Source organism: Heptranchias perlo, chromosome 9 (genome assembly GCF_035084215.1).
Source record: "Heptranchias perlo isolate sHepPer1 chromosome 9, sHepPer1.hap1, whole genome shotgun sequence".
Lineage (NCBI taxonomy): Eukaryota > Metazoa > Chordata > Chondrichthyes > Hexanchiformes > Hexanchidae > Heptranchias > Heptranchias perlo.
In genome coordinates, this window is record NC_090333.1 from 73,069,729 (window position 1) to 73,085,314 (window position 15,586).

At 45.8% G+C, this 15,586-nt stretch overlaps 1 protein-coding gene across 1 annotated transcript in view; it reads left to right on the forward strand.

The window, feature by feature from the left end:
- The window catches only part of astn1 (astrotactin 1), a 2,273,142-nt gene that overhangs the window by 895,650 nt on the left and 1,361,906 nt on the right, over nucleotides 1-15,586 (forward strand). The window contains exon 5 of the mRNA XM_067989612.1: nucleotides 236-343. Within this exon, the coding sequence (XP_067845713.1) occupies nucleotides 236-343 (108 nt within the window). The remainder of the gene's footprint in view (nucleotides 1-235; nucleotides 344-15,586) is intronic.

Sequence of the window (15,586 nt, forward strand, 5' to 3'; positions counted from 1 at the left end):
GTAGTGCTCTTACTGGCGCTGAACCTGAAACTTTCTTGGTCTGTATCGCTCAGCTACTCGCCGAGCTCGCCATTGGGAGACTGTTAAAGTTTTTAATGAATTTGCATCATTAGCAAAGCTTGTGTTTGAGAAGGTACCACTGAACAGGTGTTGCCACTTTTCTCACTAACACTAGTCCCATGCCAGTGACTTTTTAAGTTTCATTGTTTTGACCATTTATTTTTCTCCCTTGCAGCTGGATCTGCCTTTTTGAACCCTGAAGGTGATTCTGGGACTGAAGCTGACAATGAACCTCAACTGACATTTTATACTGACCCTTCCCGCAGCAGACGCCGTAGCAGAGGTAAGATCGACAACTACACTTGCTTTTTTGGCATTCGTCTATCATGAAGTATTAATGGTATGAAAACCAACTTAGCTGAATCCAAAGCTGTGTGGACTTTTGCCTGGAGACAGATTCCTGTAAAATGACCATACTCCTATTCACCTGTGATTAGCACAGAGGTGTCACGTTCACGCAGAACCACTTCAAATCGAGGGTACATATTAAATACCAGCAGGGCCAGGAGCAGATATGAGGAAAATATCAAATGGGAGCAGGGCCAGGGTTTGACATAGGTAAATTATAAAATGCCATCAGGCTAGGGTTAGTCACAAGAAAAATATCAAACACCAGCCAGAGTACATATGAGGAAAACATTAAACCGCAGTCGAGGCCACGGTCACACATGCAAAAAATATCAAAGTTTAGGCATGACACCAGGAAAATATCAAATACTTTCAGAGCCAGGGTCAAATAGCGGGAAAATATCGAACAGATGCAGAGCCAGGGACAGACATGGGGAAAATATCAACGGCTAGCAGAACCACAGCCAGACACCAGGAAACTACCAAATACTAGCAGAGCCAGAGTTAAATGCCAGCAGAATCAGGACTGAATATTGGAGGGGGAGGGGCGCTATCTAGCAAGAGGAGAGGCCCTATGAAAGTGGAACCATCAAACAGCAGAAGCTTCATATATTATTTATTATAACAAATGTGTAGCATGACTTTTACAATTTTTAAAAAATTTCCTAGACATGATTTTCATAGTCAACACTGAGAGGGAAAAAGTTTCTTTTCTGATGCTACCAGAACTATTTCAGTAATAATTTAAATATTTGGACATATCATTCCTAAACTGAGTGGATTTGGGAATATCATTCTGAAGTCAAGCCAGGAATTAAATTCTTTACAAAATTGGGATGGCCCAATTAAATTGGGACAGTTAAGTGGTATAGTGTCCCCTGGTGGTGTAAGAACTTGGCAGGGCAGGAAATACTGATCACAAATTTGGGCACAATCATGTGTTCACACTGCAGCACAACACGCAAATATATTTTTCAAAACACAATCTTGAATCCGTGATATAGTGCCTCCTCTCAGTACCAGTATGCTGTTTCCCTTCAATTATACCCAGCAGAATGAGGCCATCAAAAAATTAAATAAAATAGGAGGATAGCTTAAGCCAAGAAATGGATGATGAAATGTTGCTCCAATGTGGGACTTGTCAAGTAGATGGGGAGGGAGCTCGGCGATCCTCGATATATGCACAGGGCAGGCCAGAGAATCTCGGAGATGAGGCTGTGACGAATGTTTTTGCTGGTTGAGTAATCAGTGCTGTAGAGGAGGGTTCGAACTAATATGGTGGGAAAACAAGACATAATATTATGTGACTTCAATTATCTAAAGACAGATAGTATAAGTGACAAAGAAGGGGACAGGTTTCTACAGTGTGTCCAGGATTGCTTTTTGGATCGGTATGTGTTTAATTTAACAATCAAAGAGGCAATGCTAGGTCTAGTTCTTGGAAACAGGGCAAGTAGATACTGTAAGGGAAGAAGAACATGATGGAAACAGTAACCATAACATAATTAGGTTTGATATAAAAATTGAAAAGCAGGAGGAACAGTCAAAGATAAAGGTACTTGGCTGAAAAAAGCCAATTTCAATGAGATAAAATTGAAACTAGCCCAGATAAAATTAACAAATAAAACAGTGCACAAACATTGGGAAACATTTAAATAGGGAATGATTAGGGTATAGACAAGTCATATTCACATAAGACGTAATGGCAGTGCAACAAAAGCTGGAGACCCTTAGATGAACAGAGAAATTAAAATATATAATTGACATAAAAAAGAGGCGTATGATAAATCCAGGGCTGCTAATGTAAAAGAAAATCAAGCCAAGTATAGAGACCATAGAAAAATTAGAAAGGGTAAATTAGAAAAATTAGAATGTCAAGAATAATTTGTATGTAACAGAAAGAGAAATAGTGAAGGTTATTATCAACACAAAAAGTAAAAGCATAGTTAAGCAAAGTGTATGGCTGATTAAAGACACAAAAGGAATTTTTTTTATAGAAGCTGAAGGAATCACAGAGGGACTAAATGGTTGCTTTGCCTTGGTGTTCACAGAAGAGTATAGTAGCAGCAATGAAAATGTACAAGAGAAGGAGGTGGAGCAATTTGATAGGGTAACTATAGATAAAGAAATATTACTGAAAAAATTGGTGGAACTCAAAGTGGAAAAGACACCAGGTTCTGATGAGGAGAGTCAGCAAGGAAAGAGCAGAGGCCATGTCCACAATCTTTCAAACACCCTTGGAGATGGAAACTGTACCACAGGATAGGAGGGTTGCCAATGTAACACCTCTGTTCAAAAATAGAGAAATGGATAAACTGCAGACCAGTCAACCTAACATTGGTAGTGCATACGTTTCCACAGGTCATTATATAGGATCTAATTAATACTCGCCATAAAGTTAATCAAGGACAAAAAGGATGGATTTGTTAAGGTCAAGTCATGTTAGTCAAATTTAATAGAATTCACTAAGGAAATAAGGGAGTGTATTGATAAAGGAAATGCAATGGATGTTGTATATCTGGATTTTCAAAAGACTTGTAATACAGTGCCACATAGAATGCTTGTTGATAAAATTAAGCATGTGGTATTAAAGGGAATTTGGCAGCATGGACAGGGAATTTGTTGAAGGACAGAAACAGAGTGTAGTGGCTAATGAATGTTTATTTGACTGAGGGATGGAAATAATTGTATCCCCTAGGGTAGGTGTTGGAAGCATTGTTTTTCTCAAATATATGATCTGGATGTGGATATAGGGCGCACAACATCAAAATTTGCAAATGAAAACAACAACTTGCATTTATATAGCGCCTTCAACATAGTAAAACATCCCAAGATGCTTCACAGGAATGTTATCAGACAAAATTTGATAACAAGCCACATAAAGAGATATTAGGACAGATGAGCAAAAGCTTGATCAAAGAGGTAGGTTTTAAGGAGCATCTTAAAGGAGCTGCTTTCCACCAATTAAACCCAGCAGAATGAGAAACGCAATTGAGGTCATCAAAAAAAGAAATAAAACAGGAGGATAGCTTAATCCACGGAAATGGATGATGAAATGCTGCTCCAATGTGGGCCTTGTCAAATGGGCAGGGAGGGAGCTTGGCAATCTTGGGCAAGTACACAACGCAGGCCAGAGAGTCTTGGAGATCAGGCTGTGACCAATGTTCTTGCCGGGAGAGTAACCAGTGCTGTAGAGGAGGGATCAAACTAATATGGTGGGAAAACAAGATAAAATAATATGACTTCAATTATCTAAAGACAGATAGTATAAGTGACAACGATGGGGACGGGCTTCTACAGTATGTGTTTAGTTTAACAATAAAAGAGGCAGTCCTAATGTAGTTCTTTGAAACTGGGTAAGTAGGTACTGTAAGGGAAGGAGAACTTGAAGGAAACAGTAACCAAACACAATTAGGTTTGTAATGTGATGTAATACACTTTGGAAGGAAGACTAAGGAGATTGCACAAAAACTATGTGGTACAGAAGTAATTTGCTAAGATGGTACCAGGAATGAAAGGCTTTTGTCCTGAGAGAAACTGCAGCTCTTTTAATTAGAACAAAGAAAGTTGAGAGAAGACCTGATAGACCTGTTCAAAATTATGAGAGGTTTTGATGTGGTAAATCAAGATATATTGGCCTCGATTTTAGGAGGGAGGCAGGTTGGCAGTGGGGGGTCGACTGGGCGCGTGGGTAATGTGCCCAGTGAATTCGGGTTGCTCCGCACGCGATCGCAGCCTAATTGAAGGCACTTACCTTGGCTTCCGGGTTTCCCGTTCTAGACCTGCGCAGCGGGCACACTGCGCAGCCGCATCACAGGCTGTCAGCAGGAGGAACCCTATTTAAAGGGGCAGTCCTCCAATGCTCCTCCTGCAGCAAACAATCAATTTAGGAGCATGGAGCAGGCCAGAGGCAAGGCTGCTCCAAGGTTTTCTGACTCCTCACTCCAGGTGCTGCTCGATGGGGTGAGGAGTAGGAGGGAAATTTTTTTCCCATCGGATGGGAGGAAGTGTCCTCCCTCCACCACCAAGAAGGCCTGGCTGGAGGTGGCCGAGGAGGTCAGCTGCAGTGGCAATGAGTCCAGAACCTGAGTGCAGTGCAGGAAGAGATTTAATGACCTAACCAGGTCAGCCAAAGTGAGTATACCTATGCATTCTTGCACACTCCGTCTTCCACATCGCCTCCATCTGCCACCACAACGCTCTCGCATCACTGCTCACATCCACTCAACTATCATCCTCACCTTGCCTGCATGTACTCACCGCCCCAGTTCCCATTCGAACAAAACCATGCAACCCAATCCTCAATCATTGGTACGGTAGCATAGCGGCCTGGACTAATAATCCGGAGTTATGAGTTCAAATCCCGCCACGGCAGCTGGGGAATTTAAATTCAATTAATTAAATTCAATTAATTAAATAAAATCTGGAATTAAAATACTAGTATCAGTAATGGTGGCCATGAAACTACCGGATTGTTGTAAAAACCCATCTGGTTCACTAATGTCCTTTAGGGAAGGAAACCTGCCGTCCTTACCCGAACTGGCCTATATGTGACTCCAGACCCACAGCAATGTGGTTGATTCTTAATTGCCCTCTGAAATAGCCGAGCAAGCCACTCAGATGTAAAATCTCGCTTAAAAAAAGTCATAATAAGAATAAAACCGGACGGACCACTAGGCACCGGTCACGACAAAGGCAAATCAAGCCCACTCGACCCTGCAAAGTCCTCCTCACTAACATCTGGGGACTTGTGCCAAAATTGGGAGAGCTGTCCCACAGACCAGTCAAGCAACAGCCTGACATAGCCATACTCACAGAATCACACCCTTCAGCTAACGTCCCAGACTCTTCAATCACCATCCTTGCGTATGTCCTGCCCCGCCGGCAGGACAGACTGACCAGAGGTGGCAGTACTGTGATATACAGTCAGGAGGGAGTGGCCCTGGGAGTCCTCAACATTGACTCTGGACCCCATGAAATCTCTTGGCATCAGGTCAAACATGGGCAAGGAAACCTCCAGCTGATTACCACCTACCGTCCTCCCTCAGCTGATGAATCAGTCCTCCTCCATGTTGAACATCACTTGGAGGAAGCACTGAGGGTAGCAAGGGCACAGAATGTACTCTGGGTGGGGGACTTCGATGTCTATCACCAAGAGTGGCTCGGTATCACCGCTACTGACCGAGCTGGCCGAGTCCTGAAGGACATAGCTGCCAGACTGGGCCTACGGCAGGTGGTGAGCGAACCAACACGAGGGAAAAAGCTACTTGACCTCGTCCTCATCAATCTACCTGTCGCAAATGCATCTGTCCATGACAGTATTGGTAGGAGCGACCACCGCACAGTCCTCATGGAGACAAAGTGCCGTCCTCGCACTGAGGACACCATCCGACGTGTTGTATGGCACTATCACCGTGATAAATGGGATAGATTCAGAACAGATCTAGCAGCTCAAAACTGGGCATCCATGAGCCGCTATGGGCCATCAGCAGCAGCAGAATTGTATTCCAGCACAATCTGTAACCTCATGGCCCGGCATATTCCTCACTCTACCATTACCAACAAGCCAGGGGATAAACCCTGGTTCAATGAAGAGTGTAGAAGAGCGTGCCAAGAGCAGCACCAGGCGTACCTAAAAATGAGGTGCCAACCTGGTGAAGCTACAACTCAGGACTACATGCATGCTAAACAGCGGAAGAAACATGCTATGGACAGAGCTAAGCGATTCCACAACCAACGGATTAGATCAAAGGTCTGCAGTCCTGCCACATCGAGTCGTGAATGGTGGTGGACAATTAAACAACTAACTGGCGGAGGAGGCTCTGCAAACATCCCCATCCTCAACGATGGTGGAGTCCAGCAGTGAGTGCAAAAGACAAGGCTGAAGCGTTTGCAACCATCTTCAGCCAGAAGTGCCAAGTGGATGATTCATCTCGGCCTCCTCGTGATATCCCCACCATCACAGAAGCCAGTCTTCAGCCAGTTCGATTCACTCCACGTGATATCAAGAAACGGCTGAGTGCACTGGATACAGCAAAGCATCCCAGCTGTATTGCTGAAGGTTTGTGCTCCAGAACTAACTGCGCCTCTAGCCAAGCTGTTCCAGTACAGCTGCAACACTGGCATCTACCCGACAATGTGGAAAATTGCCCAGGTATGTCCTGTCCACAAAAAGCAGGACAAATCCAATCCGGCCAATTACCGCCCCATCAGTCTACTCTCAATCATCAGCAAAGTGATGGAAGGTGTCATCGACAGTGCTATCAAGCGGCACTTACTCACCAATAACCTGCTCACCGATGCTGAGTTTGGGTTCCGCCAGGACCACTTGGCTCGAGACCTTATTATAGCCTTGGTCCAAACATGGACAAAAGAGCTGAATTCCAGAGGTGAGGTGAGAGTGACTGCCCTTGACATCAAGGCAGCATTTGACCGATTGTGGCACCAAGGAGCCCCAGTAAAATTGAAGTCAATGGGAATCCATTTGCAACCCCTGAAATAATGAAGCAGTCCGAGCCCACATGCAGCAAGACCTGGACAACATCCAGGCTTGGGCTCGTAAGTGGCAAGTAACATTCGCGCCAGACAAGTGCCAGGCAATGACCATCTCCAACAAGAGAGAGTCTAACAGCTCCCCTTGACATTCAACGGCATTACCATCGCCGAATCCCCCACCATCAACATCCTGGGGGGCACCATTGACCAGAAACTTAACTGGAACAGCCATATAAATACTGTGGCTACAAGAGCAGGTCAGAGGCTGGGTATTCTGCGGCGAGTGACTCACCTCCTGACTCCCCAAAGCCTTTCTACCATCTACAAGGCACAAGTCAGGAATGTGATGGAAAATTCTCCACTTTCTTGGATGAGTGCAGCTCCAACAACACTCAAGAAGCTCGACACCATCCAGGACAAAGCAGCCCGCTTGATTGGCACCCCATCCACCACTCTAAACATTCACTCCCTTCACCACCGGCGCAGAGTGGCTGCAGTGTGTACCATCTATGGGATGCACTGCAGCAACTCGCCAAGGCTTCTTCGACAGCACCTCCCAAACCCGCAACCTCTGCCACCTAAAAGGACAAGGACAGCAGGCACGTGGAAACAACACCACCTGCACGTTCCCCTCCAAGTCACACACCATCCCGACTTGGAAATATATCGCCGTTCCTTCATTGTCGCTGGGTCAAAATCCTGGAACTCCCTTCCTAACAGCACTGTGGGAGAACCTTCACCACACGGACTGCAGCGGTTCAAGAAGGCGGCTCACCACCACCTTCTCAAGGGCAATAAGGATGGGCAATAAATGCCGGCCTCGCCAACTACGCCCACATCCCATGAACGAATAAAAAAAAAACAATCCTCATACAATCTTTTGGCTATGTCTCACACGCACCCTCCCATGCATCTCCCTCACGCTCAAGCCCACCCGCACCATTGCATGCAGCGGGTCACTATGCAACCATCACTCAATCACGCCTCTGTGTTTTGCCTTGATAGGTGAAGAGATGCCAGAATGCCCGGGAGAGGGCAAGGACCGGAGGGGGCCCCCCACACCAGGTGGCAGTAACAGATGCGGAGCAGCAGGCACTCGAGATAAGCCGCACATTGGAGTGCCTGTCCGTGATGGACGCCGAGACTGGGATTACACAAGCGGCTGGTGACAGAAATCTAACACTCAGCACTCATGATAGCAAATGATCTTGGCATCACTTGACATCTGCAGCACCTCAACATCTGTCCATATGCTTAATATTGCTTTCTGTTCTCTTCCAGGCCCATCTGCGACCGCCGTGACCGTGGAGGGCGATTCCTCAGAGGACCTGCCGGCCTCTAAGGGTCAATCGTCATATCTGAGCCATCCATCCACCAGCGCAGATACACACACCTCGGTGGGTCCCCGTCCTCACGTAGTTGGGCTTGCACATGGTGAGTCACCACGCACATGTGAGCACGAGCACACCCTGGTGGCCGGGGCAGCTGCGGAGAGTCCGCGTCGGTGGGAGCACTCTTCTCCAGGCTGTGCTCAGCTAGACCCAGATGCTGAACCCTGGGGGCCAGCCGTGAAAAGGAGAGTCATCGAGGGGCAGCAGCACATTGCCGAGGTACTGGAACAGTTGCCACACACACTCTCCACAATCGCGCAGAGGATGGAGGAGTCCAACTCCTGCATGCGTGGAATACTGTCACAGGGATGTGAAGGCATCTCTGAGATAGTGTCGCGGGTAGGTGGAGGAATGTCTGCGATGGAGGAAAGGCTAGCCTTCATCGAGCGTCAAGCACGGCTCAACAATGAGTCCATTCAGGCCCTGACAACGGCCGTTTGCATTCAGGATGAGCAACATTCTGCCGCCTTAAACAGGCTGACAGATACCTTACAACTGGCCTTCCAAGGCTTCACACAAGTCCTCCAAACTGTCGTCCAGCAGGGTGGAAGGAGTGATGTGGGCTTGGGCCATGAGAGGGATGATGGTGAAAGGGGACATGGAAGTGGGGATGCCGAGACTGCCCCTGCACAGGTGCAAGTGGAGCAGTCTTTGGAGGGGCCCTCATGGGCACCGAAACCCAGAGGGTGTCCGCGCAAAGCATCTCATCGGTCAGGGCATGGATAAGAGCAGCCTGCTACTACCTCTGCTGAAGCCACAGGGGTAGCACCACGTAGGAGTTCCCGTCAATGTAAGGCGAAGGATTTGTGAGCACAAAGTGGATACACGGGTGAAAGACGAAATGTCATGTTTTTCATTTATTTTCCTTTGTTTTGCAAAAAATCATAAAAATTGTTATCACCACTACTGCCATGTCTTTGAAAATCTTGTCTGGTTTCCGCAATAATGCCCTTTCCTGAGGATCACCATGAAGACCCACACCTGACGCCACCCATTGTGTCACTGCAGAGTCGGTGTAGGTGTATTTGCAGGGCTCTTTTGTGCAGACGACTGAGAGACGCCGGCCATATCCCCCGGCACACTGAAAGGATGCACAGGAGAAGTTGTTGAGGGCAGTGGTGACTTTGACGGTGACAGGTAGGAAGATGGTGCTCGGGCCAGCCGAGAGCAGCTCGGCATGAAGGAGGCTGCAGATGTCTACGACTGCATGTCGATTGACTCTGAGTCTCCGTGTGCACTGCTGCTCAGTGAGGTCCGGGAATCTGAGCCTCGGTCTGTGGACCCTGTGGCGAGGGTAGTGCCCTCTGCGACATATCTCTCTCTGCGGTTGCCCTCCCTCCTGCTGTGCAGGTGGATGTGTCACAGCACTGTGTTGTGGAGCTCCAAGTGTCAGAGGTGGACGGCGTGGCCTGCGAGGCTGGTGATGCTGTTCGCCCTCCGAGGAGGTCATGACTGCAGCTACAGCAGCCCCCATCCGGAAGATGTTCGTTTGAGGGGGTCAGAAAGGTAGGTAAATGTGACTGCACACCGGGGTTGAGGTTGCAAGGTTGTGAATTTTATTGTTAGGAGGAGGGTGGTGGAGGCCAAACTTCGTCCAAAGTGACAGATTGGCCTCCTGCAATGAGTGAGGGTCTCCCCGCACCCCCCCCACCACCGCCCCCGCCTCCCGACCTGTCAAATGGACCTTTGCAGCTGCCACAGGCTGGTGGCTGCAACACGTCCATTTCAACTGAGAGTGTTTCCCCCAGTACGGGAAACAGTCTCAGTTTAGTTGAAAATCCCACCCCTTCTAAAATATCATGTCAATCAGGTCTGCAAACGACCTGAAGTATCCACTTAATCGGTTTAAGTGGGATCCCACGGCTTTAATTGCCGGTGGGAGTCCTGCATGCGGGGATTGCGTGCGCAGGTAAGCACATTACTGGGGAACCCGGAAGTGGGCGGGTTGGAGCCGGGCTCCGGACCCGCCCCGGGAATCCCCGATTTCGGAGCCCCCCCCGCCACGAACCCGCCGGCTTGGAGGTCCGAAAATCGAGCCCGTTATTTCAATTGGTCAGTACATTGGTCACTGCAGGGAATAAATTTTCCTTTTTATATACGCAGACGGTTAATACGACATGGAAAGGACATATCCATAATAGCTTTTAAAAGGGAAGTGGATTAATATTTGACAAAGAAAATAAATAAATAAATGGGTGTGGGAAAGGGCTAGGAAATAGGACAAAGTGCATAGTTGATTAAGAGAGCTGGCTCAGTTGTGATGGGCTGAATGGTCCTTTTCTGTGCTATAAAATTTGATGATTCTAGGATGGACTGTTGATTATTGGAGACAAAGGATAAACGAAAGAGTTCTTAGAAAAATATATTTATTTACACAATGAACAAAAACATGTAATCCTTTTGCTTTCCAAAAACACAGTTACAGAGAGGATACAGCAATATCTCAGGGTTCATAGAGATAGGCTGTTTTGTGTTATTTAATTCAATGTTCATTAATATAGAAAAAATGGTGTGAAGTAAAGCAAATCTGGCAGGATATAATCAACAGTGACACATTAAAATAGAAGTTTTAGTCAGCAGTTACAAGAGAAAAATTGTACACTTATACAACCAAGCTCAAAACAACCCCTCAAGTATTTCCAGACCCCAGCTCCCATTTTTCACTCTTCCCAGACCTCAGATCAAAGCTGAAATTACGTCGCCGACTTCACAGAATTCGTCATTAGACAAAAAAAGGAATCATGGGATTGATTTCTCATGGGAATATGAAGCATGGAATGTTCCTTCCACAGACCATGAGCAATCTGCTTTATTATGGACTCTACCCAAACCATTCAACTTCTGCAATTTCAATTTCTCGGTCCTATTCATGAAGCTAAATCAGACAAAACCCCAGAATATCTATTTGATGTTCCATCCTACATTATTCATCCTTGACCTGTCACTATTTTGTCTGATATTCTTTGGTCCCATCATCTCAAACATTATGTTTTGCACAGCATTCTATTATTTGTACTTATCCTTATAATTGCTGAACTCGATACTAACCATCAGAATCACGAGTGTTGCTGATTCTGGGACTCAAGAACTCCAAGTTATAAAGGAAACTTAGAAAACCTATGTTATTTTCTCTAATGAAAGTAAGTTCAGTTTTGAGAGTTTACCTTCACAGTTCTGGACCATTTTCCCCACAACTGATGTTAGGCAAATACTATAGTTCCTGGTTCTTTTTAAATGATTTGAGACAACATTAACTGTAGAAGCTGGAAGTCTGCGCAACATTTTCACAGCTCTGTAGGGAAAAATATCTTTCTAATCTAATCTTGTTTGAGACGAGTTAACTTTATCCTCACAGGCTTATAATGCTGCCAAGAAGAGTAGTAAGCCTGAGGATTGCGAGAGTTTTAGAAACCAGCAAAGGATGACCAAAAACGTGATAAAAAGGGAGAAAATAGAATGAGAGTAAACTAACAAGAAATATAAAAACAGATTGTAAGTGCTTCTACAAGTATGTAAAAAGGAAGAGAGTAGCAAAAGTAAATTTGGATCCCTTAGAGGTTGAAACAGGAGAAATTATAATGGGGAACAAGGAAATGACAGAGAGGCTAAACAAATATTTTGTATCTGTCTTCACAGTAGAAGACACAAAAAAATACCAGAAATAGTGGGGAATCAAGGGTCTAATCCGAGTTAGTAACTTAAAGTAATTAATATTAGTAAAGAAAAAGTACTGGAGAAATTAATGAGACTAAAAGCTGACAAGGTGGCTGCAGAGATAGTGGATGCATTGGTTGTAATCTTCCAAAATTCCCCAGATTCTAGAATGGTTCCAGTGGATTGGAAGGTAGCAAATGTAATCTCTATTCAAGAAAGGAGGGAGAGAAAACAGAGAACTACAAGCCAGTTAGCCTGACATCAGTAGTCGGGAAAATGCTGGAATCCTTTATTAAGGACGTGGTAATGGAGCTCTTAGAAAATCATGATATAATTAGAATATAAATTAGAATTATAAAAGGGAAATCATGTTTGACAAATCGATTCAAGTTTTTTGAAGATGTAACTAGCAGGGTAGATAAAGGGGTAACCAGTGGATGTAATATATTTGGATTTTCAAAAGGCATTCGATAAGGTGCCACACAAAAGGTTGTTACACAAGATATGGGATCATGGGGTTGGGGGTAACGTTTTAGCATGGATTGAAGATTGGTTAACAGACAGAAAACAGAGAGTAGGGATAAACGGGTCATTTTCAGGTTGATAGGCTGTAACTAGTGGGGTGCCGTATGGATCAGTGTTTGGGCCTCAGCTGTTTACAATCCATATCAATGACTAAGATGAAGGGACTGAGTGTAATGTATCCAAGTTTGCTGATGATACAAAGCTCGGTGGGAAAGTAAGCTGTGAGGAGGACAAAAAGGGCTCAATTTTGAAATGGTGGCAGATTGGCAGCGGGGGTGGGGGGGGGGGTGAAGGTGCGCGTAGCAAACCCGAATTATAAAAAACTTTCCTTTTCCGACGCGATCGCAATGTGATTGGTGATTAAAGTTGTTTCCGGCTTTCGCCTGACTGACAGATTGGCTGCCGACAGGAGCTGTGACGCCGGGGGCGGGGGGAGGTGGGGGGAGAGAAAGAGAGAGAGAGAGAGAGACGTCATCCGGTGCTGGAACAGAGAGTGGAGGGCGCTGAAGATTGGGGGGGGGGGAAGAGGGGAAGATCGGGGAGGGAGGGGGAAGATCGTGGGGAGGAGAGAGGAAGATCGGGGGAAAGAGGGGGAGACATCAGGAGCTGCGACGCCGGGGGCGGGTGGAGGTGGGGGGAGAGAAAGACAGAGAGAGAGACGTCATCCGGTACTGGAACAGAGAGTGGAGGGCGCTTAAGATTGGGGGGGGGGGGGGGTGGGGGAGAGGGGAAGATCGGTGGGGGGGAGAGAGGAAGATCGGGGGAGAGAGGGGGAGACATCGGGGGCTGAGAGGGACATCGGAGTGGGAGACATTGGGGGCTGAGAGGGAGACATTGGGGGGTGAGGGCGACATCAGAGGGGGACATCGAACATCGGAGCTGGGTGGAAAGGAAGGTTTATTTTGTTTTTTAACTTTGTGCAATGGTTTTTTTATTCAATTTATTTTGTTTATTTTTGCCTGATCCGGCCCAGGCGTGAATCAGAAGCCGTGGGAAAGCCGCCCAGGTAAGTTTAAAATCCTTTTACCTATCTACTATGTCAGAAATAAAGTACCTTATGTAGCTTAATGAGGTACATTTCGTTCTTTAACCATCATCCTGCATTCGGGAAGCGCGCGCGCACACAGGCGTGTCTGTGGGAAACCCGGAAGTCAGCGGGTTGGAGCCAGCTTCCTCACCCACTCGGGATTTCCCGAATTTTCACAGGCCTCCTGCCCCCAATGCACCTGCAATTCCCTTTGAAAATTAGGGCCAAAGAGTTTGCAAAGGGAAATAGACAGATTAAGTGAGTGGGCAAGAAGTTGGCAGATGTTTATAATGTGGGGAAATGTGAGGTTATTCACTTTAGTAGGGAGAATAGAAAACCAGAATATTTTCTAAATGGTGAGAAACTATTAAATGTTATTGTTCAGAGGGATTTGGATGTCCTTTTACATGAAGCACAAAAAGTTAACATTCAAAAGAACAAAAGAAATAGGAGCAGGAGTAGGCCACATGGCCCCGCGAGCCATTCAATCAGATCATAGCTGATCTTCGACCTCAACTCCACTTTCCTGCCTGATCCCCATATCCCTTGATTCCCCTTGAGTCCAGAAATCTGTCCATCTCAGCCTTGAATGTATTCAACGACTCAGCATCCACAGCCCCCTGCGGTAGAGAATTCCAAAGATCCATACCCTCTGAGTGAAGAAATTCCTCCTCATCCTCATCAGGCCAATATTCCATTTGCTTTCCTACCTGTATGTTAACTTTTTGTGTTTCTTGTACGAGGACATAAGAACATAAGAAATAGGAGCAGGAGTAGGCCAATCGGCACCTCGAGCCTGCTCCGCCATTCAATAAGATCATGGCTGATCTGATCCTAACCTCAAATTTAAATTCATGTCCAATTTCCTGCCCGCTCCCTGTAACCCCTAATTCCCTTTACTTCTAGGAAACTGTCTATTTCTGTTTTAAATTTATTTAATGATGTAGCTTCCACAGCTTCCTGGGGCAGCAAATTCCACAGACCTACTACCTTCTGAGTGAAGAAGTTTCTCCTCATTTCAGTTTGGAAAGAGCAGCCCCTTATTCTAAGATTATGCCCCCTAGTTCCAGTTTCACCCATCCTTGGGAACATCCTTACCGCATCCACCCGATCAAGCCCCTTCACAATCTTATATGTTTCAATAAGATCGCCTCTCATTCTTCTGAACTCCAATGAGTAGAGTCCCAATCTACTCAACCTCTCCTCATATGTCCACCCCCTCATCCCCGGGATTAGCCGAGTGAACCTTCTTTGTACTGCCTCGAGAGCAAGTATGTATTTTCTTAAGTATGGACACCAAAACTGTATGCAGTATTCCAGGTGTGGTCTCACCAATACCTTATATAACTGCAGCAATATCTCCCTGTTTTTATGTTCTATCCCCCTAGCAATAAAAGCCAACATTCCATTGGCCTTCTTGATCACCTGCTGCACCTGTATACTAACTTTTTGATTTTCTTGCACTAGGACCCCCAGATCCCTTTGTACTGCAGTACTTTCCGGTTTCTCGCCATTAAGATAATAACTTGCTCTCTGATTTTTCCTGCCAAAGTGCAAAACCTCACATTTTCCAATATTGTATTGCATCTGCCAAATCTCCGCCCACTCACCCAGACTGTCTATATCCTCTTGTAGGTTTTTTATGTCCTCCTCACTCTCTACTTTCCCTCCCATCTTTGTATCATCTGCAAACTTTGATACGTTACACTCGGTCCCCTCCTCCAAATCGTTGATATAGATTGTAAAGAGTTGGGGACCCAGCACCGACCACTGCGGAACACCACTGGCTACTGGTTGCCAGTTCGAGAATGAACCATTTGTTCAGCATTTTTGCCATCTCCATGTTTCCCACCATTAATTTCCCGGTCTCATCCTCTAAAGGACCTACGTTTGCCTTCGCCACCCTTTTTCTTTTTATATAACGATAGAAACTCTTGCTATCTGTTTTTGTATTTTTTGCTAATTTATTTTCATAATCTATCTTCCCTTTCTTATTCAATCCTTTCGTTACTTTTTGCTGTCTTTTGAAGACTTCCCAATCTTCTATCCTCCCACTAAGTTTGGCTACCTTACATGTCCTTGTTTT